The sequence below is a fragment of the Ailuropoda melanoleuca genome, chromosome 8, assembly GCF_002007445.2.
Source record: "Ailuropoda melanoleuca isolate Jingjing chromosome 8, ASM200744v2, whole genome shotgun sequence".
Taxonomy (NCBI): domain Eukaryota; kingdom Metazoa; phylum Chordata; class Mammalia; order Carnivora; family Ursidae; genus Ailuropoda; species Ailuropoda melanoleuca.
This window is the reverse complement of record NC_048225.1, coordinates 73,753,342-73,778,768: the sequence shown is the minus strand read 5'-3', so window position 1 is coordinate 73,778,768 and position 25,427 is coordinate 73,753,342. Positions and strand designations below refer to the sequence as shown.

The 25,427-nt window shown below is 37.4% G+C and overlaps 1 protein-coding gene across 4 annotated transcripts in view; it reads left to right on the top strand.

Annotated features, from left to right (window-relative positions):
- NME7 (NME/NM23 family member 7) overlaps positions 1 to 25,427 on the top strand; it is a 249,377-nt gene that overhangs the window by 66,323 nt on the left and 157,627 nt on the right. For all 4 annotated transcript variants that reach the window (XM_002918573.4, XM_034666697.1, XM_034666696.1 and 1 more), the window contains one exon: positions 7,279 to 7,384. In XM_002918573.4, the coding sequence (XP_002918619.1) occupies positions 7,279 to 7,384 (106 nt within the window). The remainder of the gene's footprint in view (positions 1 to 7,278; positions 7,385 to 25,427) is intronic.

Genomic DNA, 25,427 nt, shown 5'->3' with positions numbered 1-25,427 from the left:
CTAACTTACTCAATAGGAAGCTTTTTGTAAAGCTCTAGTAGGAAAAGCAGTGTGATGTTGGCATGGGAGTAGACAAGTGTGTCAGTGTAATAGCCCAAGTGCTCAAGAAATGACCGAAAAGTAATGAGGACTTGGTGGCATTATAAATCAGTGGGCAAGAGATAGATTGATTTGTCAGTAAATTGTACTAGATAATTTTAAGTGGGAAAAACAAATTAATTTCTTAATTCTATATGTAGCACTTCCCTTAGTGTTTCAGAATCATGCTCAAACAATGCATCCCAGACTGAGCTGATTACAACTCACCAAACTATTTCTTTTGTATTCTGCATATCATTAGCAAAGAAACTTGAGACCCAGTAAATATACTTTTGCCTCCTTTTTTAAAAAAGATTTTATTTATTTATTTGACAGAGAGAGCAGGAGCTGGGCTCCCGCTGAGCAGGGAGCCTGATGTAAGAATCCATCCCAGGACCCTGGGATCACGACTTGAGCCAAAGGCAGAAGCTTAACTGACTGAGCGACCCAGGAGTCCCTACTTCTGCCTCCTTTATCCCCTATATCCAATGAGTAAAAAGTTGTGTAGATTTACCTTCTAAGCATTTTCTTCAGTTCTCTCCTTTTCCTTCATTCCTCCTCTAACTGTCCTAGTTGTGACGTGGGCTGCTGCAACAGCTCTGGCTCAGACTTTTCTCCCTCCAACACCTCTTCCACATAATTTTCAGGGCAAGCTATCTAAAAAATCTGATCTGTCCGTGTCATAACTCTACTAAAAATGTCCCAGAGTACTGCATTACTCCCAGGATCAACTTCAAGCTCCTTAACATGTTTTATGAAAATGATCTGAGTGCTAGCCTTTTCTCCAGTCTCATATCCTGCCTCTTCCTCTTTATACTGTGATGTTCTTTCTCTATTGTTTTTACTCTTTCTACCCCTCCACCTTGGAATGCCATCTCTCCCTTTGCCCAGGTAGTTTTATTGGCCCTTTAAAACTCTGCTCAGAGTTCTTTATGTATTACGGATACAGATTTTTTACCCAGAAATATGATTTGCAAATATTTTCTCACAGTGTGCTGTATGTGTTTTTATTCTTTTTAACAATGCCCTTGGATGAGCATATGGTTTTAGTTTTGATAAAGTTCAGTTTATCAATTCATTCTTTCATTGTGGTGTCTCATTTAAGAAATCATTACCTCATCCAAGGTCACAAAATTTTCCCTTTTGTTTTCTTCTAGAAATTTTGTATTTTTTTTTAAAGATTTTATTTATTTATTTGACAGAGAGAGACAGCCAGCGAGAGAGGGAACACAAGCAGGGGGAGTGGGAGAGGAAGAAGCAGGCTCCCAGCGGAGGAGCCTGATGCAGGGCTCGATCCCAGAGCACCAGGATCACACCCTGAGCCGAAGGCAGATGCTTAACAACTGCGCCACCCAGGCGCCCCTAGTTTTTGTTTTATATTTAGCTCCGTGATCCATTTTGAGTTAATTTTTATATATGGTTTAGCATATGACCAAAATTTATTGTTTTGCATATAGACATCTGATTGTTCCAGCCCCATTAGTTAAAATCACAATTTTTTCTCCACTTAATTGCCTTTACTTATTTGTCATATTTGTTGGCTATATATCCGTGAGTGTATTTCTGGATTCTTTCTGCTTTATTGTTCTATTTGTCTTTCTTTATGCTGATTTCACAGAAAACAAGCATCCCAATTAGAAATGGGCAAAAAATTTGAACAGGCACTTAACCAAAGATGATACATGAACGGTATATAAGCACACATTAAAAATATGCAGCATCGGGGCGCCTGGGTGGCACAGCGGTTAAGCGTCTGCCTTCGGCTCAGGGCGTGATCCCGGCGTTATGGGATCGAGCCCCACATCAGGCTCCTCTGCTATGAGCCTGCTTCTTCCTCTCCCACTCCCCCTGCTTGTGTTCCCTCTCTCGCTGGCTGTCTCTCTCTGTTGAATAAATAAATAAAATCTTTAAAAAAAAATATGCAGCATCATTAGACATTATGGAAGTACTAATTAAAACCACAATGAGTTACCACCACACACCTTTTAGAATGTCTAAGGTTTAAAAGATTGACCATTTCAAGTGGCAAGTGTGAAGAGAAACTAGAAGTGTCACATGCTGCTGATGAGAATTTAAAAGGGTGCAGTCACTTTGGAGAACAGTGTGGCAGTTAACTAAATAGTTAAACATACACCTACCCTATGATCCAACCATTCTTCTCCTAAGTATTTTCCCAGGAGAAATGAAAGGAAATATGAATACAAAGACTTGTATATAACAGTTTGTTCATAACCGTGTTGTTTGTGATATCCAAAAACTAGAAATAACCCAAATGTCTGAGAGATGAGTGGATAAACAGACCATGATGTTAACACTTGGAATAGTGTTTGACAATAAAAAGGAATGAAATAGTGATATACACTACAGTGGATAATCTTGCTAAGTGAAAGAAGCTAGACAAAAAAACACATACTATATAATTTAAGTAAAATTGTTAAAAATTAAACTAATTCATAATGGTGGAAAACAGATCATTGGTTACAGGACCAACTTATTAACGGTAAGGGAGGTAATGGTAACAGTTAATGTAGGGGAGGCAGGGAGAGGTAGAAGAAAGGGATTACCCAAAGTAAGGAGAGGTAACTTATATGTTTATTATCTTGATTGTGGTGAGGTTTTCACAGGAATAAACAAATGTTAAAACTTACCAGATTGTATCCTTTAAGTATATTCAGTTTAAAGTATTTTAATTGGACCTCAAACTTAAAAACCAGTAAAAACAACTCTGCTCAACTATTACAAATTTCTTGGTTCTGTTTGAGGTACTCTTCCTTGATGCTTGCTTCATGCCTACTGCATACCTCTATTACTCACCGTATTTTACAAGTATTTGTGTTTATGTTTACCCTCCTAGTAGACTGTGATTTCTTTGAGGATGCCCAATTCATTGTCATACCTCCAGGATCTAGGTATCTAGGTCACTGGCGTTTACAAAAGTTTTGGAATTCAGAACAACAACAAACCTTATGTTTATTGAGTGCTCGCTCTGTGACAGGCACTGTTCCAGACACTTTAGTATCTCATTTAATTCTCACAGTCTCCTGTGCATTTGCTTATACCATCCCAATTTACCGGGAACTGAGACCTAGTGAGTTTAAACACTTTGGCCTCATGAGGATTTGAGCCCGGGCACCTCTGGCTCCACAGCCCCACGCTTAACTACCAGCCTCTACTGTGTATGCTGAAAGTGGCAGCCTACCTTGTTTTAAACATTACAGTATTTTATTTTATTATTTTATTTTATTTTATTTAAGATTTTATTTTTTAGAGATAGCGAGAGAGAGCACAAGAGAGGGGAAGGGAGAGAGAGAAGCAGACCCCCCCACACACTGAGCATGGAGCCCAGTGTGATGTGGGGCTCAATCCCAGGACCCCCAGGATCATGACCTGAGCTGAAGCCAGACACTTACCTGACTGAGCCACCCAGGTGCTCCCATTACAGTCTTTTAGAATACGGAAGTAATGGAAACACTTCTGGAGAATTTGGAAATTGGGAAAAGAAAGTTTGGCATTAGTAATCCTCCCAATGATGTTTACAGTTTGTGTATGGCATATTCCTTCCAGTTCATTCCCTTGATCATTTATATAATTTACAAACTAAACACCATGTGCATCATGTTTATTTAATTTGATTCCTTTTTCCACTTAATATAACATTTTACATGTTACCAGATTACTGTCAGAAGAGTAAACTTCAGTGGGTGCAGAATATTTTATTGTATGAATGTAACATGATTTATTTAAACGTCCTATTATTTTTGGACATTTTGCTATGTATTCATTTGTTTTTACTTGTAAATAAGACTGAATCATGGAGCTAAATATAAAACTAAAACTAAGTCATGTGACTTCATATTTCATTTTTAACTTTTTGGATTTTCTGAGAACAGATTTCTTATTTGATATTAGAGTATGTAGGGAGAAATTTCAATATTTTAATGTTTTAGTCCAGGGCATTTATAAAAATGATATTTATTTAAAATTACAATGCAAGCATTTTGGAGAAACTTTTAACTGGCAACCATTTAGTGATATTTTTATTATGGTAGTTAAAGGTATGAATGTAGAGTAGTCAGGTGTTTTAGTGAGATTACCGTGGGATCTTAGTTGAAATTTATGCAGTGCAACTGTATACTTTACAATTTATTAAATAGAATACAGTAAAAAAAAATTGAAGACTCCATGAGTCTTTATTTTATTTTTTGAGAGAGTTCCATATCTCTATCTTTCCCTGCTAGGCAGTTTAGGAACATATAAAAGGCTAAGAGTAATAGCAGGGACTCCTGGAAGGAGAGGAGCTTTATTCAGTATGTTTAAGCAGCTCAAATCACAAAAGAAAATTTTTTTGTGTGACTTTACATTTGTTGTGTGAAGTCTCTAAATTAGTTGCCATAACAATGACCTAGTAGAAGTGCTCTTGTAGATGTTAGCTTAGATTGATAATTGGGACAGATAGGACAACCTATGCAGGGAGAAAGAGGAAGGCAAAGGCATAAAATAGAATTACTTTCACTAAGAAGGTATATTTAAGTAAAACCTTTATAGTCCTTGCCTTAAATACATATTTATTCAGCTTATGTAAGTGAGTACTTGAAAAGCGGGCATTTTCATTTTGAAAAGTTGAGGAAGAAAAGAAATGAAAAGTGGAGCCCCAAATAATTGGCCCAATAATTGGTTAAAACTAGAGGTGGAACAACTGAGCACAGTTTCTTTACTTTTGAAAGCCAGATGATGGGAAAGGTTCAGGGCTTTGGAACCTGTGTGACCTGGATTTAAATACTGGCTTTGCCACTTGCTAACTTGTAAGGCCCTGTTACTCAAGCTTCCAGGGTGTCCTTTCTCTCATTTGTGCAATGTGGATAGATAAATTTTATTTAGCACATGCTGAATTTAGTAGTTTCTGAATTGCAGTCATTTCAAAATATTAATTGAAAAGCTGCTAGTGAACAAGACAAGGTCCTGACTCACTTGGAGCCTACATCTATTCTGATGGTTGAGGGGATGCTCGATAGTAGATAAATGGACATAAAACATGTCAGATGGTAAATGACCTGAGAAAATAAAGCAGGCAAGGGATAGGAAAAAGACCAGGTGGAGGAAGGACTGTGTGTTGAGTAGGGGTGAGGAATACTATTAAAGATAGGGTCAGGAAGTCTTCACTTTACGTTTCAGCAGAGATCAGAAGGAAGTGAGGGAGAAAGCCATGCAAATATCAGGGAGAAAGAGTGTTCTGGGAGAAAGGGAACAAAACATGCAAAGTTTCTGAGGTGGGAACATGCTGGCTGCGTTTAGGTAAACAGTGAGTGGATGAGGCCAGTGAGGCTGGGTTGGAAATCTAAGTGTTTTCATGGGAATAGATTGGTTCAAGGTATAGCTAGGGGCCAGATCACATAAGGCCTTGAAGACATCTAGAACTTTAGCATTCATTCTGAGTGAGATAAAAGACCATTGGAGAGTTCTGCACAGAGGATCGGTATGATTGTTTTCCAGGTTTCCTGCTGCCTGTTGTGTTAAGAATAGATCAGGCCAGGTGGGCGTAGGTGTGTGGGGGGAAAGTTGGCATGGGAGATCAGTTAGGAGGTTAGAGCAGTTGTCAAAGGGAGAATTGGTGGTGGGCATGGATCAGGGTGACAGATGTGGAAGTGGTTGGATTCTGGACGCATTTCAAAGGATTTCCTGATAGACTGAATGGATGGCTAAGAAAGGGAGAGGAACAAGTTTTTTTCCTTTGGCCTGTACAGTTGGAGGGGCAGGAAAAACAGGGTGGGAGTGAACAGATTTATGGGAGACAGTGGAAATCAGGATATTTTAAATATGAAATATCTCTAAGTAGTAGTGGCACAGATAGGGGTATGGAGTTTAGGAAGGTGGTTGGACTGGAGGCAGAAACGTGGGAGCCATGACAATACGGATGACTGGAAGTTGTTTGTTACTCTTCTTACTACTGAAGAAGACTAATAAAGGCAGCAGTATGATCATGTGAAAGTACTTGATGTCTAAGGAATAGAACATTTTTGTTCTAAAATGTCTTAGTGCCAGGATTGCACTGGTATATACATTACTCTTTGGACAATTCCTCATCTTCTCTGTGGTTTTTAAAATTGTACATCGGTGTGGCCCATTAACACATCCTATGAGCTTTCCATTTTTAAATTCAGTGAAAAATGAGTATTTGAGCCGTTTGTTTTAGGGGCTAAAGGACTTACAAAGTTATGCAGGTTAGTTGCTTGCTTCAGATTTATAATTTGCGAACGACAATTACCCAAATAACCACAATTTTATAAAAGTACAGGGTACCGATTGGGGGCATCACAAAAGGCCTCCCAGAGGAGGTGACATTTGAAGTTGGTAGAATTCTTTGGAGCGTGGGACAGAGGGTTTTATAGGGAATAGTAGAAATAACAGTATTAAAAGCTTAGAGGCAGGAAAGCATCTGTCTAAATAATTAAAAGAATTAATTAGTGTGACTGTGTTTGTGGCTAATTCAAGTTGCTAAGCTGTCATCTAAGTGAACTATGTGCAAAGCAAATAAATAGCCTGAATCAGGTTATAAAATAAAGTTTATGTGATTTAATTATATGCTAGAACTATATAGTAAGTTCATTATTTTTTTTTTTTTTTTTTTTGTAAAGATTTTATTTTTGAGTAATCTCTACACCCAACATGGGGCTTGAACTTACAACCCCAATATCAAGAGTTGCCTACTCTACTGACTGAACCAGCCAGGAACCCCAGTTCATTAGTTTTAACTGGTTAAAACTGATTTTGTGGTTCTGATTCTTAAATACTAATCAGTTTCTAGAAAAGAATTCCTAGTTTTTAATTTTACATATTTTAATAAAAATTTTAAAATTGGAGGACCTGTGTCTATGAACTAATGCTTTGGGGAAAATAAGAACTTTGTATTCATTGCTGCCAATATTCAAAATATGTTAAGATGTTGTTAGTTTTAATCCTGGGGCAGAATGATACATATTCTCATTACTTTAATTAATACTTTTTTATATGATCTTTTGATTATAAGACTGAAAGCAGGGTTCAGTTAGTCTTTGTAAAAATCATATTTAGAAAAGTTGAAGCAAAGAATTTATATTATGGAACTTTAAAAGTAATTTCATGGTTTTCCCCTTCTCACATAAATATCCTAGAAGTTCAAGATAAGAGATTACGTATGTCAAAGTTATTTCTCTCTGTCTTTAGGAAATGGAGTTATTTTTTCCTTCAAGTGGAGTTTGTGGACCAGCAAACACTGCTAAATTTACGAATTGTACCTGTTGCATTATTAAGCCCCATGCCATCAGTGAAGGTAAGTGCTATCTTGAATACAATATATCCAAATACATTTTGTTAATAGGAACTTATTTTGTTATTTTCTTGATGTATTTTATGTGCAGAAATTAAAATATAACTTTAATATTTTAAATTTTCTTTAAAGTCACATGAATAAAGGTGACATGAGGGAAAAGTCTGTCTTCATCTGTGTTTATCTTTGTAGCTACATTCTTAAAAAAGTTTTCCTTGAGTTGCTGATTGTGGTTATGCTTATCCTGTTTCAGGTCTTGATTCCTTGACTTTTAATCTGCCTCCTCTCCTCCCAATCACATAACTGATTCACTTAATTCACTGAAATAATTGTCCTAATGTATAATTTAAAACAATGTCTACTGTATCTGTGGTATGGCCTTTCTGAGAAAGCTGGAGAAACTTCCTTTAGTTCTCAGTATCTGAAACAAAGTTCTTTGAATATATAAATATATACATACACACTTATACACACATGTATGCACATGCACAGATAGAGTGTTTATATGGCTGTATACTGAGAGTTTGCAAGCTTTTTAATCTTTGTCTTCTCCTATTTATTTCAGTCTGTTATATGTAGTTTTGTCAACTATTCCAAATCCTTTTGGAAATTAGATGGGTATAATTTAAAAGGTTATCCTTAAAAATCTAGAATATTCTAAATAATAAACATAATTGAATGGGTTTTTTAGTTTTATTTTTTCTAAATATCAAAGTAATTCAGGTATATAGTAGAAAATTTGGGGAAAAAAAGTAAGAAAGGAAACAGTAAAAATTACCTGTTTTCCCATTATCTTGATATAGTCATTGTTAATATTTTTCTATTTCCTCTAAATCCTTTTCTTCTGAATGTGTGTATGTGTGTACACTGACATGTAATTGCTAACATGGTTGAGATGTGTGTCCACAGGCTATTGTTTTAATTTAATTTTAGGGAGCGCTTTTTTTTTTTTTAAAGATTTTATTTATTTATTTGACAGAGATAGAGACAGCCAGTGAAAGAGGGAACACAAGCAGGGGGAGTGGGAGAGGAAGAAGCAGGCTCATAGCGGAGGAGCCTGATTTGGGGCTCAATCCCATAACGCTGGGATCACGCCCTGAGCCGAAGGCAGACGCTTAACCGCTGTGCCACCCAGGCGCCCCTAGGGAGCGTTTATGGATGCTCTTAATTATTCATGAGTATTTCAGTAGTTGTATACTATGCAATCATACAGATGTAGTATAATATGGGGATACTTAGGTTGTTTGCAGGTTTTTGATGTTAAAAGTAAATCTTTGAAGAATATTTTTGCACATTAATATTTGACAATATCCCTAATCACTTCCTCTGGCAAGTTTCCTAGAAATAGAATTATTGGTTGAAAGGATCTGAACATTAAAGGTCTTGTTGCATAATGAATACTTCTTTAATTATTGAGGAAGCACTTTAATATCTTGTAGATCCTTAGGACCACAGTTACGGGGAACTAACATGCATAATGGGTAACCGACATTTACAGAGACGTTAGCACCTTGTGCTGGGTTGTAAACTGAGTACCTTATACATTATCTCCTTTAATATTCACAGCAATTATGCCAAATAGGTGGATATATCATTCTTTTCCAAATAAATGAGCTGAGGCTATTTGAGAATAAGTTATTTCCGCCAATTTAGAGTAGGGAATCCAAGATGCAGACCTGGTCTCTTTTAAGCTCCATGTTCTTTCCTCGACATGTATGGCTCCATAGCTAGATGGTTACAATAACATGGTTAGCAACACTTCCATAGGAAGTAATAATACTATTTGAAATGGCTGGTGTTGATAAGCTATGGAAAACAAAATTGGGATTACCTCAGGATGAATGCACATACTTTTATACCCACATGCGTATACACACACACATACACACATATGCACATACATACATATATAATATACACACATGTTTTAATGTGATGAGACAAATCTTGTTTAAAGGCCTCAACTTCATTAAAAAGCTTATCTTTGTCATCTTAATACATTTCAGGTTTTTTTTCCTCTTTTTTTTCCTTTTTTTTCTCAGTTCGGTTTTTAACTGATTTAATTTTTTCAGCAAAATGTGATGCTTGGAGAGACAGGAATAAAATAGAATTATAGGAAATACTAGTTAACACTTTAATAATTGCATAGATAAATATAACTGAAATCTGATAACAATGATTAAATGAAAAGGCGATGTCAAAATGACTAGTTTTATGTTTATGCAAGTTTAAATTTTTAGTCAGAGCTATTTGAAGATTAGCTATATTTCGTGTGTCTATATTTGATACATAACATTAGAAACGTATGAGTTGATTAAAGGAAATTATTGTAAAATCTAATCAGATGGCAGAATACTTTAAATTTTGGCATTTCGAGGCTTTTTTTTCCTTTTATTTTCTTTCTAAATCTCAATTTTAGGGATCCTTTTGGACTATTTTTTAAATGTGCAAATAATCCAATTCAGCTTAGAGTTTAAATTGTGGCTACAGGGAAATATAGTTTGAAGTCTTGTGTTGAATTTATTGTTAGATTTATAGAGGTGTATGTTGATCTTTTTCTATAATGATCTCACTTCCTGGTATATTTAATTTCACCTATGGTCTAACATAGGCATGAGGGGAGAGAAATTTTTTTAAAAAGGTGTTAAGAGAGCAATTGAAATCAAATTGGTTGATTTCCTTCTGTTGACTCTCAACTCCCCCAAAGAAGACCAGAATAGCTTTAATCAAGCAAAACTGTTGCTCACTACGAGGGGAGCACATCTTGACAGTCTTGGTCTATTTTATCAGGGAGAGATAATGGGCAGATATTGTAGAGTTTTGGGTGTGACCTTGAGAGATTTACGGTCGGTCTTTCAGTGCAGCGATTTGGTTGAAACTGCACAAGTTTCCGGTACAATAGTTTAGGATTAGTGGAAACAGACAAGGATCTTAACCAAGTCTTGTAAGTACACAGTTGTTGGATAAGTGAGCTGTTTGTCCAGTTGAGGGAATATTGCGAAAAGGGGACTGTTTGTGTAGTCTATTGTTGGGGTAAACGGACTTTTGGGAAGTTCCTGAAGCAAACAATGAAGTTATTTACTGATTTACAGCCTTATCTTTGGGTAAGAATTTCTTGGCACAAATAATAAAGTCATGTGGATGTAGGCAGCCTCAGTTCTTCGTCCTATAGTTAATCCATATGGATGTGGAGGTTTACTTCTAAGAGAGCTGGAAAAGAGAGACCTTAGTTTGCAGAGTAGGTAGCGGGGGCGGGGGGGGGAAATAATGAGGTGCACTTGGAGTATTTGCAAGTCTTTTTATGTTTGTAGACTGAAGTACATTTTGTCATTCGAGGACTCAGGTTTTAAAAGGGAAGAAAAACAAGGTGAATGTTCTTGTGTTTTTTCTTTTTTAATTTAAAAACTATGCAATGTATTTGTTTTGATGTCCTCAGTATTACTTTTATGTAGTTAGTTTAATTCCATCAATGAAATGAATTATTTTTACTCTGAAATCAGGCTGTGTAGGCCTGAATTTTGGCTCTGCTACTTAACTAGCCATGGGGTATTGGATAAATTACTTAACCTCTTTGTACCTTGTTTTCTTATCTGTAAAATAAGAATAATATAGTACACCTTCTTTAATGGGTAACTCTAAGGATTAAATGCATTGAATGTAATGCTTAAATGACTGATTAATTAAATCCTTATTAAATATAAGGATTCATGTGTTAAACACAGTACCTAATACCTAAAGTGCTATATGTGTTAGACAGTGTTACTATTATGATCACTACTCTATTACTACTTCCACCTCCACTACTACTATCATTACCTTTTAATTTTTAAGTATAGTTAATGACTCCTTCGTAACAAAGCAATGGATTCAAATGCTAACAAATTTCAACTTCTACATCCTTATCCACGGTGGGGGGTGGGGAGAAAATCCCTTTCATTGTTTAAGGAACGTTCCCTCAGTTAAATTCTCAGTCTAGTTTAAATCCATGAACTAGGATTATTGCTTACATCTAGTTGATTTAGCAGCTGTCAGCTATTACCTCTTCTGATGGTCCATCGTGATCAGCACTGGGCAGGAGGTGGGGAGGAGCCACTTGTGGTGCTCCCCAAATTTAGCCTTTTGAAATATTAAAGTCTTGAAGTTTTGTTGGAAATTGCCCTTTCTTATAGCAGATTTATGCATTAAGCAGTTTTACTGCATTGTTTATAACATTGTCCTTCCTGAAATTTAGTTTCTTCCTCACTAAAATGAGTCAAGATGGTTTATGAGTTTCCGCTCAGCCTTTCAACCCAGTATTCTATATCCTCGTGTTATGTTTTGGCTGGAAAACTAATGCTATTTTCATGGAGACTATTTCAAAGCAATTTTAGATTTTGTTTTCAAAAAGGCATATACAGACAGGATTGGGGTATGTTTGTATTTAATTCATTAGGAAGCAAATTTATGAGAATATTGGCCAGTTTGTAAGTTTACCCCAGAATTGGCTCTGATATGCTAATTGAAACAGGACAAATAACAGCAAGATCAAGTTTACCAAGTTCTTTGCTTTTCAAATTGGGTTATTCTTACTCAGAGCCTCTTGTGGAGTTTTAATTTCCCCTGAATGGTAGTTTTGATGCTAGGTCAGCCCAGAACCCTGTAAGACACATTGCACTGATGGCAGCCCCCTGAATTTGGGCTGGTTGAATTAGTTAAGTTCTCAGCTTTTTTGTATTAGATTTCCTTCAAGTAATTCAGCTTCTGGGACATTGTGGAAGAGACATGAAATTTTTTGGTGCAAAGAGATTGGATGTAAACATAGTAAATCTAACTCTGGTTCAATGAAATTTCTTGGAGTGGGTGCAGTTTTGCTTAGAATGTTACAATTTTGAAGTTCTGTGAATGTTTTACATTCTATCTGAAAGAGTAAACAAAACAGTTGGAGGGAATTTACAACAGATATACCAAGTACATTGAACTACATGTAAGACCCTGCCTTTGGATGCATTGAGGGTAGCATGCAGTCTTGAAACACAAAGTTGTAAGCAGTGAAAATACCTAATGAATTTGTAAGTTATGAGAACTTTAAATGAAATTAGTAATTTAGAAGGAGTTTCAAGTTTTTTGCTGGTTTAATGGTCCTACAGGCCAATATTCCTGGTGAATTTGATGCAAAAATCTTCAGTATTACTAGAAAACTGAATACAACAATACATTAAAGAAATCATTCACCATGATCAAGTGGGATTTATTCCTGGGATGCAAGGGTGGTTCAGTATTCGCAAATCAACATCATACATCACATCAATAAGAGAAAGGATAAGAACCATAGTATCATGTCAATAGATGCAGAAAAAGCATTTGACAAAGTATAGCATCCATTCATGATAAAAACAATCAACAAAGTAGGTTTAGAGGGAACATACCTCAACATAGTAGAGGCCGTGTATGAAAAATCTACAGCTAACATCATCCTTGATGGGGAAGAACTGAAAGCTTTTTCCCTAAAGTCAGGAAAAAGACAAGGATGTCCACTCTCATCATTTTTATTCAACATAGTGCCAGAAGTCCTAGCCATGGCAATCAGACAACAAAAAGTGATAAAAGGCATCCAAATCATTAAGGAAGAAGTAAAACTTTCACTATTTGCAGATGACATGATACTACATATAGAAAAGCTGAAAGACTTCACCAAAAGTCCGCTAGAACGGATATACAAGTTCAGTAAAGTCACAGGATACAAAATCAAGGAAAAGAAACCTATTGCATTTCTACACACCAATAATGAAGAAACAGAGAAATTAAGAAAACAATCCCATTTACAATTGAATGAAAAATAATAAGATACCCAGGAATAAACCTATCCAAAGAGGTAAAAGACCTGTACTCTGAAAACTATAAAACACTGATGAAAGAAACTGAAGAAGACACAAAAAACTGGAAAGACATTCCATGCTCGTGGATTGGAAGAACAATGTTAAAACAATGTTAAAATGTCCATACTCCTTGAAGCAATCTACACATTTAATGCAGTACATATCAAAATACCAACAGCATTTTTTACAGAACTAGAATAAACAATCCTAAAATTTGTATGGAACCACAAAAGACCCTGATTAGCCCAAGCAATCTTGAAAAAGAAAAGCAAATCTGAAGGCCTCACAATTCTAGACTTCAAGTTACATTACAAGGCTGTAGTATTCAAAGCAGTATGGTACTGGCACAAAAATAGACACACAGATCAATGGAACAGAATAGAAAACCCAGAAATAAACCCACAATTACATGATCTATTAATCTTTGACAAAGCAAGAAAGAATATCCAATGGGAATAAGACAGTCTTCAACAAATGGTGTTGGGAAAACTGGACAGCAACAAGCAAAAGAAAGAAACTGGAGAACTTTCTTTCACAGCACAAAAATAAATTCAAAATGGATTAAAGCGCTAAGTGTGAGTCCCGAAACCATAAAAATCCCAGAAGACAACATAGGCAGTAACCTCTTTGACATAAGCTATAGCAGTTTTTTTCTAGATATGTCTCTTGAGGCAAGGGAAACAAAAACAAAAATATACTATTGGGACTACATCAAAATAAAAAGCTCCTGTGCAGCAAAGGGAACAATCAACAAAACTAAAAAGCAACCTATTGAATGGGAGAAGATATTTGTGAATGACATATCTGATAAAGGGTTAGTATGCAAAATATATAAAGAACTTATAAAAACACCCCAAAACCAAATAATCCAATTTTAAATGGGAGAAGACATGAACAGATATTTATCTGAAGGAGACATCCAGATGACCAACAGACACATGAAAAGATGTTCAGCATCACTTGCCATCAGGGAAATGCAGATCAAAACTACAATGAGATGTCACCTCAGGAGAGGCGAGGCAAGATGGCAGAGGAATAGGGGACCCTGTTTCGACTGGTCCCCTGAATTTAGCTGGATATCTATCAAACCGTTTTGAACACCCACAAAATCAGACTGAGGTGTAAGAATATATATCTGGATCTCTACATGAAGAAAAGTACTGCTTTTTGTGGAGTCATAAGTCTATGGGGAGATATTGGAAGATAAACAGAAGGGGGAGGGAGCCTCTCTAAGCTGGCTCTTGGGAAGTGATATAACACTGGAGTGCAAAATCAGAACCCTTAGAAATCTGCTCTAGTGAGAGACATCCCTCTCTGAAAGGGCTCTGGAAGTGAAAAGGCAGAATTCTAGGTAGGGAGTTGTGGTCTTGGGATACAAAGAGCCACAGTCCTAAGGGGGAGCCTGCACTGGTAGAGTGCCCAAGCAGTGGAGCCAGGAAGTAGGTTAGGGTCAGCAAGCCCAGGAAGGGACTCTCAGCTCAGATCACCATAAATTGCAAGCTGGGCCTGTCGGTAACCGCTCTTTTCCTGAGCAGATTGAAAAAGCCTGGAACCTGCCCCCAACCAGGCAAAAACTTGCACGGTGGTAGCGGCCTGGAAAGAACATTAGAGGAGCACCCAGGCATGATCCAGGAGCTTTGGGTGTGCACGAGAGCCTGTGACCCCTGGTGGTTTTAGAATCACAGAGGCCAGTGGCATTCCTGGGCCCCTGGGACTACCTCTGAGAGGGTTGCTGTGGGCATGCACCATGGGAGGCTGCGGTTTTCGTTGGTGCATGCAGAAGTGGAGACTGTTGTCCTGGAGGGTCTATTAAAGAGAGCAGACTGAGATTTTTGATTTTTGATTTTTCTGCCCTGGGCCAGAGGTTTGTGTGCGACCATTTTTGCTCTGATCCTGGGAAGAGGTGCAAGGAACAAAAGCCACACAGAGGACCAGTTTGCACTGAACCCATCCCCTTGATGGGGTAGGGCAACTCTGCCCAGGCAGGGCTACCTGAGAAAGAGCATGGCAGGCCCCTCCCCCAGAAGATAGGCTGGAAGAACAGGTGGATGACAAACTGTGGATCTCATAAGACTGTAAAATCCCAACACTAGAGGAAAATATTATATTGAGCTCCAGGTGTTGGCTCACAACTTGTTTATTTTTCAGATAAAATTCTCCTTTTTTTATGCTTTTTCTCTGTTTTTTTTACCTTCTTATTTCAACTAGATGTTTATTATATCAACTTATATTTCGTAGTCACTTTTTTTTTAAAGATTTTATTTATTTATTTGACAGAGAGAGACAGCCAGCAAGAGAGGGAACACAAGCAGGGGGAGTGGGAGAGGAATAAGCACATGTTTTTTATAGATATATGCCTCATTTTAGTCCTTTTTTGCTCTATTCCATTTTATCTTTATGTATATATAAGTTTTACTTTCCTTGCAATTTTGGAATGTAGTGTCCTCAAACACAGGCCAAAATACACCAGGAACAACTGGAACAACCTGTTTTGTCCACACTGAGAAATTATAGTCCCCCTTCCCCTCCCTCCTTTTTTTCTTCTTTTCTTTTTTAAAATTTTTAAATTTTATTCTTGTGTTTCATTTTGGCTTTCTTCATCGGTGGTGGTTTGTGACCCCTATGGATTTTGCTAGGGTTCATCTTGCTTGGGTCATGGTTGGTGTTTTGGACTCTGCTCATTCATTCAACCTTCCCTCAACAGAATGACTAGGCGGAGGAAATCTCAAAGAAAAGAGCCAGAGACAATGTCCTCTGTCACAGAACTAATGGCTATGGATATAAGCAAGATGTCAGAGGTAGAATTCAGGATAGCAATCATAAAGTCGGTAGCTAGGCTTGAAGAAAGCATTAATGACAATATAGAATCTCTAAGGGTAGAAATGAGATCCAATCAGGCCAAGCTAAAAGATACTATGAATGAGATGCTAGAGTCTAAACTAGATACTCTAACAACCAGGATAAATGAGGCAAAAGAGAGAATCAGTGATCTAGAAGATAAAGTGATGGACAGGAAGGAAGCTGAGGAAAACAAAGATAGGCAGCTAGTAGCAAATGAAAAAAGGATTGGAGAGATTAATGATGCCATAAAACATTCCAGTGTCAGAATTATTGGGATCCCTGAGGGGGTCGAGAGAGGGCTAGAAGGTATATTTCAGCAAATCATAGCTGAGAACTTACATAATCTGGGGAAGGAGACAAGCATTTGAGTCCAAGAGGCAGAGAGGACCCCTCCCCAAATCAATAAAAATAGATTAACATCCCGACACATAATAGTGAAGCTTGCAAATTTTACAGCCAAAGAAACTATCCTGAGAGTAGCTAGGGAGAGGAGCTTCCTTACATATGGAGGGGGGAACATCAGAATAACATCAGACCTATCCACAGAAACCTGGCAAGCCAGAAAGGGGCTGGCAAGACATATTCAGGGTACTAAATGAGAAGAACATGCAGCCAATAATACTTTATCTAGCAAGGCTGTCATTCAGAATAGATGGAGAGATAGCGAACTTCCAGGACAGGCAGAAACTGGAAGAATATGTGACCACCAAGCCAGCCCTGCAAGAAATATTAAGGGGGATTCCGTAAGTGAAGAGAGACCCTAAAAGTCACATAGACCAGAAAGAAACAGAGACTATCTACAGAAACAGGGACTTTACAGGCAATACCATGGCACTAAATTCGTATCTTTCAGTAGTTACTCTGAATGTAAATGGGCTGAATGCTCCCATCAAAAGACACAGGGTTTTAGATAGGATAAAAAAAGCAGGACCCATCCGTATGCTGTCTACAAGAGACTCATTTTGAACCTAAAGACACCTCCAGATTGAAAGAGGGGGGATGGAGATCCATTTACCTTGGTAATGGACCCCAGAAGAGAGCTGGGGTAGCAATCCTTGTATCAGCCAAATTAGATTTTAATCCAAAGACTGTAGTAAGAGATTTAGAGGGACACTATATCATATTTAAAGGGTCTATCCAATAAGAAGAGCTAACAATTGTAAATATCTATGTCCCCAACATGGGAGCAGCCAGTTATATAAACCAATTAATAACCAAAATAAACATATTGATAATAGTATATTAATAGTAGGAGACTTCAACATTTCACTCACAGCAATGAACAGATTGTCCAAGCAGAAGATCAACAAAGAAACAAGAGCTATGAATGACACATTGGACCAGGAGGTGTCACCTCACACTTGTCAGAATGGCTAAAATCAACAGCACAAGAAACAACTGGTGTTGGTGAGGATGTGGAGAAAAGAGAACCCTCGTGCCCGTTTAGTGGAGTGGCAAACTGGTGCAGTCACTGTGGAAAACAGTATGGAGGTTTCTCAAAAAGTTAAAAATAGAACTATCCTACAGTCCAGCAATTGCACTACAGAGTATCTACCTAAATACAAAAACACTAATTCAAAGGGATACATGCTCCCCTCTGTTTATAGCAGCATTATTTACAATAGCTAAGATACGGAAGTAGCCCAGATGTCTGTGAACTGATGAACGGATAAAGAAGAAATGGTATATATACACAATGGAATATTACTCAACCATAAGGAATGAAATCTTGTCATTTGCAACAATACGGATGGAACTAGAGTATAATGTTAAGTGAAAAAAGTCAGTCAGAGAGACAAATACCATATGATATCACTCATACGGAATTTAAGGAACAACACAAATGAACAGAGGGAATGAAAGGGAAAGAGAGGTAGACAAACCAAGAAACAGTCTCTTAACAATAGAGAACTGATGATTACCATAGTAGAGAAGGTGGGGGATAGATGAAATAGGTGATTGGGATTAAGGAGTGCACTTGTGATAAGCACCGGGTGATGTATGGAATTGTTGAATCACTATATTGTACACCTGAAACTAATATTAACACTTGTGCATTAACTAACTGCAGTATAATAAAAGCTTAAAAAAGAAAGAAAAGGCTTTAGCAAATGTTGGAAAAAAAATGCTTTAACAGCCACTGAAAGAAATCTTTCATCTTCTAAGTTGTTGCTGTGAGAATGCTATTTTTCCTTTTAACTTTTATTTTTTAAGCAACTGTTTTGTATAATTTATACAACAATGCACATATTCTAAGTGTACAGTACCAGCACTAGTGTCTCAAACTCTAAGAGTTAAGAAGCCTTTCTTAATGTATGAACTTGATCATGTCTGATGTCTCCTTGGAGACATTGGAGGATGAATAGATAGTCTGATTTTTTGAATATGTTACTATGGGAAAGAAGTGAATAGATTGATCTCAGGCTTGCCTGTGTGCCTTTATGATTATAGGCTCTCTATCAATGACAAAGCAATGACAAGTCATGGTATCTTTTATTTTTGGAAGTCAGGGCTTGCTCTTCACACCTGATTCGAATAAAGAAACATCTGTTGCTAGGCAGCCAAAGCACTAGCGCCTAGCAACTGTGATGTGTGTATGAGGAACCTTAGGGTCTCTTTAGAGCCTGGTGATGTGTGGTATAATCCAAAAATCTACACTCATCTGTCTGAATTAGAGGACACAAGAATCTCGGTAAAGGAATGGCAGAGAGCTCAGTGAAAATCCTATTGTACATGGCAAAGTTAATTTAATGTACAGTGTTTGAAATGCCTCATAGTTCTGTGGCTTGCCACTTACTAATTGTGTGACCTTGGAAACATTTCTTGAATGCCTAAAGCCTTATTTCTTTTAATCTGCAAAATGGAGGTGACAGTACCTACTCCATAAATACACTAATTCATGTTATGCATTTAGAGCAGTTTCCATAGTAAATGTTCAAAATAATTAGGTATTAATAGCAGTTTTAGAGATTATATCACATGATATATCTTTTAAAATCCTCAATCAGTAATTATCAATCAGTTTCAGTTATCTATTGCTTTATAACAAACCATCCCAAAACTTAGTTCCTTAAAAATGATTTATCGTTTCTCATAATTCTGTGGATTACCTGGGCTCAGCTGGCGATTCTTCCATGGTATACCTGGGGTCGCTTGCCTGGCTTCTTCAGCTTGGGAGTTGTGCCGCAGCTAGAATATACAAGGTTTCTTCTCATCCTCCAGAAACTTTCCACGTGGCATCTTATCACTCAGTAGTCCATCCTGGGCTTCTTTGTGGCATGACTGCTGGCTTCCCAGAAGAGCATTTCAAGACAGTTCTCAATGCATAAGTGCTCGTCTAGTGTCTGCTTGCATCATGTTTTAATGTCTTAATGACTAAAGCAAGTCACATGGCCAAGTCCAGAGTCCAATGTGAGAGGGGATTATACAGGGCATGAATACCAGGAATTATGGCTTACTGGGGACCACCAATGTGGTTGTCTCTTTCAAGTGGAATAAGACCTTAACAGGGTTGGGATGTGAAACTCAAACCTGAATCAGTGGTGGTGTGGGAGGCAGTGCTTCCCAAACTTTAGTGTGCACTAGAACCACTTGGGTAGACTGTTTAAAATGCACCTTCCTGGGCCCTAACTTCAGTAAGTTTGGACCAGAGACCAGAAATATGCATTTAAAAAAAAAAAAAATCTCACCAAGTGTTGTGATGAGCCCTGGGTGTTATCCGTAACTAATGAATCATTGAGCACTACATCAAAAACTAATGACGTACACGCTACAGTGGCTAACTGAATGTAATAAAAATATATATTATAATCCAACTAAAAAAAAAATCTCACCAAGTTGTCTTGATGAACACTCAGTTTGAGAACGATTTATCAGAAGTTTTGAGGTCAGAGAGCACTGCATTTCCTGTGGTGATTGGCCTCTCTCAGAGGCTAGCCATATGAAACGTTATACCCAATGGAAGATTCTTAGTTCATTCTCTATGGCAGGCTAATTACAGCCATGGTTAGGGATGGCTAGAGAAGAGTCACCCCTTGGTTTTCAGTTATTCCTATAGCTCAGAGGTAGGCCCCTGAGCTCGATTTTAGGTTGGTGAGAATTTCTTGGAGTGATGGAAGATTTGGATGTCCAGGACACTCCGCTCTACCAAAGTAGCTTCTCTAATACTCTTTCACTTCTTTGCAGCAATTTTTAAATAAGAGTAACAGAAAAGTTTGATCTATCACTAGGCAATCCTTAGACTGACATTTCTCACTAATGAGATTAGAATGAAACCTAGTTTCACTGAAAGAAAGAGCATTAGAGCAAGTCTAACAATAAGGAAAATTACTTCTAAAATAGGTGTCTTGAAAGTCACAGTGCAGTTTTAAGCTTCCATAACTTCAGAAGTATAAATTCTATACACCCAATTAACATCATTTGTAAGAATATTATTTAAATTTCGTTTATATTCTATTTTTTGTGTTTTGAGTAATATCTAACTTTAGGTTTATGTTTTGATAAATATTTTTAAAAGAAAATTTAAAAAATATGTAAAAAACTTTCAAATCATATTTTATTATACATTTGGGGTATTTGTACTTGTGAGTCACTAGGGCCTGCACTGTATGTCTATGACTTAAGGGATGATGTTTATTGGAAAGAGGATTGTTTCATTTGGAAATGAATTGGAAACTTCATTTTCCCATTCCTTTTTTTTTCGCTTTTGTATGCATTCAGAAGTCATTCTGCAGGGAATGATTTTATTGAATCAACTTGGCATGTATTTCTTTGAAATATTGATCTGTTGGCCTACTGGATTCTAAGTATATCCAGAGATTTTTAGGAGGAACAGGATCAAGGCGGGCTCTTATGCAGAATGCTGATGACAAAGTACCACGCCCTTTGCTTATTTTTCATGCATGTGTTTGAGGACTGTGTAACTTAAGAACTCAAGATAACTAACACTAAACATAGCTAGACATGATCTAGACTCAAGGAAAACATATCAAAGAGTTTATAGCAAAGATAGTGTGTTCTCATTCCTCTGCCTTGGAGGAACCCCTGGTACTGGTTCCTAACCTCATCCTCTGCAGAAACGCCTGTGTAACTGCACAGTGACCGAAGGTAGATGGGAGTGTCTTCTGCCCAGGTTATGGTCCTGCTTTTTGGGCTGCTTCCTTCCTCCAACCCAGGAGCTGGACTATCCCTGTGGAAGTGGGGTCCAGGGAGTCAGGGCACATGATGTTACATTATCGGGAAATGTTTTAAAAATGAAAAGCCAAGGTAGCATGAACTCCTGTTGTAAGACTTTAAAGACGATTCAAGTTATATGGCAGATTATAAATGCTGAGCTTCTGACAATATAATTATAATTGATTCTTATGAGGAAGAAAAAAGGCACACACCTAAAGAAAAGATGGAAACTTATAGAAAGGTCTTCAAACAGCTTGGGTTTCCATATGACATGTTAGGAGATGGGAGGAGTTGACACTGATGAAAAGTGCTGAAAGGACATGATTGCTGTAACTGCTTTTTGTGGGGATCATTAATAAATGGTACTCTGCCTTTTTACATATTCACACATCTTCTTACTGTAGAAAACCTGTGGTTCAAGGCTCTCACTTTGGCAGTTAGTTCATTCATAATCTATCACCAGCTTGGATCTACTACACTCCTGTGTTACAAATGGTGGCTTGTGTGTCTGCAAAATGGGGAGGGGTTTACTAATCCTAGTTACTTCTCCAGAGCTATTTTCATGGTGGTTATTACCTAATGGCCTAGTTACCAAAGGGGTGGTTTGCAGTGTCTCTTTAGGATAACCTCAGTGATTTGCATTTCAGCAAATTGAAGAGAACTCACATGTTTCTGGTGTTTTTGGAATCAGCCTTGAAATTTTAGGTAGATTTATGCTGCAGACTCTATTCTGTTTTTCTTACTCTTTAGAATATCTTGAATTTGAGGCTAGGAAAACTTTCAGCCAGATCTTCCTCTTTTTTCTCCTCAAAGTTTATATTTAAATTCTAGTTGTTTGACATGCAACGTAATACGGTTTTAGGTGTAGAATCTAGTGATTGATCACTTACGTGTGACATCCAGTGCTCATCACAAGTGTCCTCCTTAATCCCCATCAACTATTTAAGCCATGTCCCTGCCCACCTTGCTCCAGTAACCATCAGTTTGTTCTCTATAGGTAAGAGTCTGTCTCTTGGCTTGCCTCTCTTTCCCCGCCCCATGTTCATTTGTTTTGTTTCTTAAATTCCACATATGGTATTTGTCTTTCTCTGACTGACTTATTTTGCTTAGCATAATACTCTCTAGCTCTGTGCACATGGTCGCAAGTGGCAAGATTTCTTTCTTGTGGATGGCTGAGTAATATTCCATTACACACACACACACACACACACACACACACACACACACACACATATATGCCACATCGTCTTTATCCATTCATGAGTCAGTGGACACTTGAGCCCTTTCCATAATTTGGTTATTGTTGATAATGTTCCTATTAACATCAGAGTGCATGTATCCCTTTGAATCAGTATTTTTGTATCTTTTGGGTAAATACCTAGTAGTGCAATTGCTGGGACATAGGGTAGTTCTATTTTTAACCTTTTGAGGAACCTCCATATTGTTTACCACAGCAGTTGCACCAGTTTTCTTTCTCACCAGCAGTTTAAGAGGGTTTTCCTTTCTCCGCATCTTCGCCAACACCGTGTTGTTTCCTATGTTATTAATTTTAGCCATTCTGACAGGTTTGAGGTAACATTGTAGTTTCGATTTGCATTTCCCTAATGATGAGTGGTATTGAGCATCTTTTCATTTATCTGTTAGCCATCTGTGTCTTCTTTGGAAAAATGTCTATTCATGTCATCTGTCCATTTTTTAACTGAATTGTTTTTTGGGTATTGAATTTGGTAAGTTCTTTATGTATTTTGGATAATAACCCTTTATCATATATGCCATTTGCAAATATCTTCTCCCATTCTGTAGGTTGCCTTTTAGTTTCGTTGACCATTTCCTTTGCTGTGCCAAAGCTTTTTATTTTATAAAGTCCCAATAGTTTGTTTTTGCTTTTATTTCCTTTGCCTCAGGAGACATGTCTAGTAAGAAGTTGCTGCAGAAACCATATCTCACTTAATAAACATTAGGCTGAGTCAGAAGATGAAATTTCCAATGTGAATTGTACAGCGTTTGGCTTTGTATTAATGATAGATTTCACTCAATCTGATCGCTGTTAATGTGATTCAATACACCTACCTCAAATTCTTCACAAGTATGGTGTGAAGATATATTGCACCCTATATAGGTAGATATGTCTATATCTGTGTATATATCTCTCTCCAATTTGAGTTCTTGAGGAAGAGTCATCACTCTAAGAAAATCATCTTACATTGATACATAACTAAATAATGTTGAATGTTTTCTTTAGGAACTGTGTTCTTTAGTGTTGGAACTACCAGAATGTTCCCTTTAAGGAATAGACACCAAAGAGATACAGAGGTGGGTAATGCTAAGCTTTAGCTGGGTATTTATCTTAATAGCTTTTATTGGAATTTTTCTTGTAGTAATAATTAGTAATCTACATTATAGAAAACTTAGAAATACAGACAAAGGTTTGTCTTAAAAATCACTTACTCCCACCATTTAGAGATTCTATTTGCAGTGTGGCATGTTCTTCCTTCTCTGCCGAACAGAGCCAAACACAACATGTATGCATTTCATAATTATGAAATTGAGCAAAATAATCAAGACTTAAGGATATATGCCATGTGAGTCTATTCATTAAAAGTTCAGATATAGGCAGAAGTTAATTATGTTTTCTAAGAATGCATATGTATGTAATAAAGAATAAAGAAGTGCATGGGAAAGCTTATTCCAGTCAGGTATTTGCTGAGGGGAGAAAGGGCAGTGATTGGGGAGGCACATATGGAGGGCTTCCTGTGGTGCTGGAGTATTCTGGTGTTTTTGCCTTAGTGGTAGTTACCATAGATAATCACTTTAAAATTGTTTATGAAATTGAGCTTATCTGTTATATATTTTTACCACAAAATACATACTTTTTATATTTTACAGTAAATACATAGAAGTTGAGTGAGGCATAGAGTAGATGATAATAGTATGTATTTCAGTAAAACAAAGATTGTGTCTGTATATTTGTATATATATTGAATATTTTCCTCACAGTGATTGCCTTTGAGAAGAAGTACTGAAATGCTGGGATGGGAGGGAGACATTTTTCACTCTATACCCTTTTATTTCCATTTTGCATGTTTTCTGATGAATAATGGTCTTAAAAATTGAGTGATAGAGGGTAAAGAAAACTAAGACAAAAGATACAAAATTTAAGAATTTAATGTCTTTCTGAGTTCCTTGTTAAGACCGTATAGGTTTGGAGTAGTGTCAGTAAGGAAAATTATGACTGAAAATTAAAATCGTAGGCTTTTTAGGTCACATTACCCTTTTTCGTGGTCAGGAGAATGGTTTTTTTGATGCCCTGCTATCCTCAGAGATCTGGCTCACAGTCCTGGTTCTCAAATATTGTATGCATCTAAGTCACCTGGGCGGCTTGCTTGTTAAAATACAGATTCCTGGGCTCTATCTCCAGAGTGTCCAATTAAGTGGGTCTTCATTTCTGTCAAGTCCCCAAGTCACGGTCATGCTATAACTGCTTTTGCAGCGACCACATTTTGAGGACCACTAGACAGGAGAGTTGCCCCCTACAAAAGGACTATACTGGGAAACTGAACAAAAATGGAGTCTTGTACCCAGGTCAAGATCGTATATGCTTCCAACAACAGACAAGGGGCAGGAGTTATATAATTTGTGGCCCATGTTGTTGGCATTATGTCTGTTTTTAAGCCTATTTATGAATGACAATATAGGTCTTGTCAGCTGAGGAAATCAGAACCCCTTAAAATCATCAGAAGAAACAATGTTCTTGAAGTAGGTGTCTAAACTTGTGGATTTCCTTAACTGTGACTTTGGGTAGTTGGAATAAACAAAGATCAGTGTACTCATTTGAAAAATACAAAAGACTAGCTGTGGGAATTTTTTTTTTTTTAAAGTAGGCTCCATGCCCAGTGTGGAGCCCAAGGTAACCCTGAGATCAAGATCTGAGCTGAGATCAAGAGTCGGATGCTTAACCCACCGAAGGCATGCCGTGAATCTTTATCTTTTACGTCTTTTAAAAAGACAAAGAACTGAGGGGCACCTGGGTGGCTCAGTTCATTAAGGGTCTGCCTTGGGCTGGGGTCATGATCTCAGGGTCCTGGGATCTAGGTCCAGAGCCCTGTCTTGGGCTCCCTTCTCAGTGGGGAGTCTGTTTGCCCCTCCCTTCCTTTCTACTCTCTCTCACTACCTCT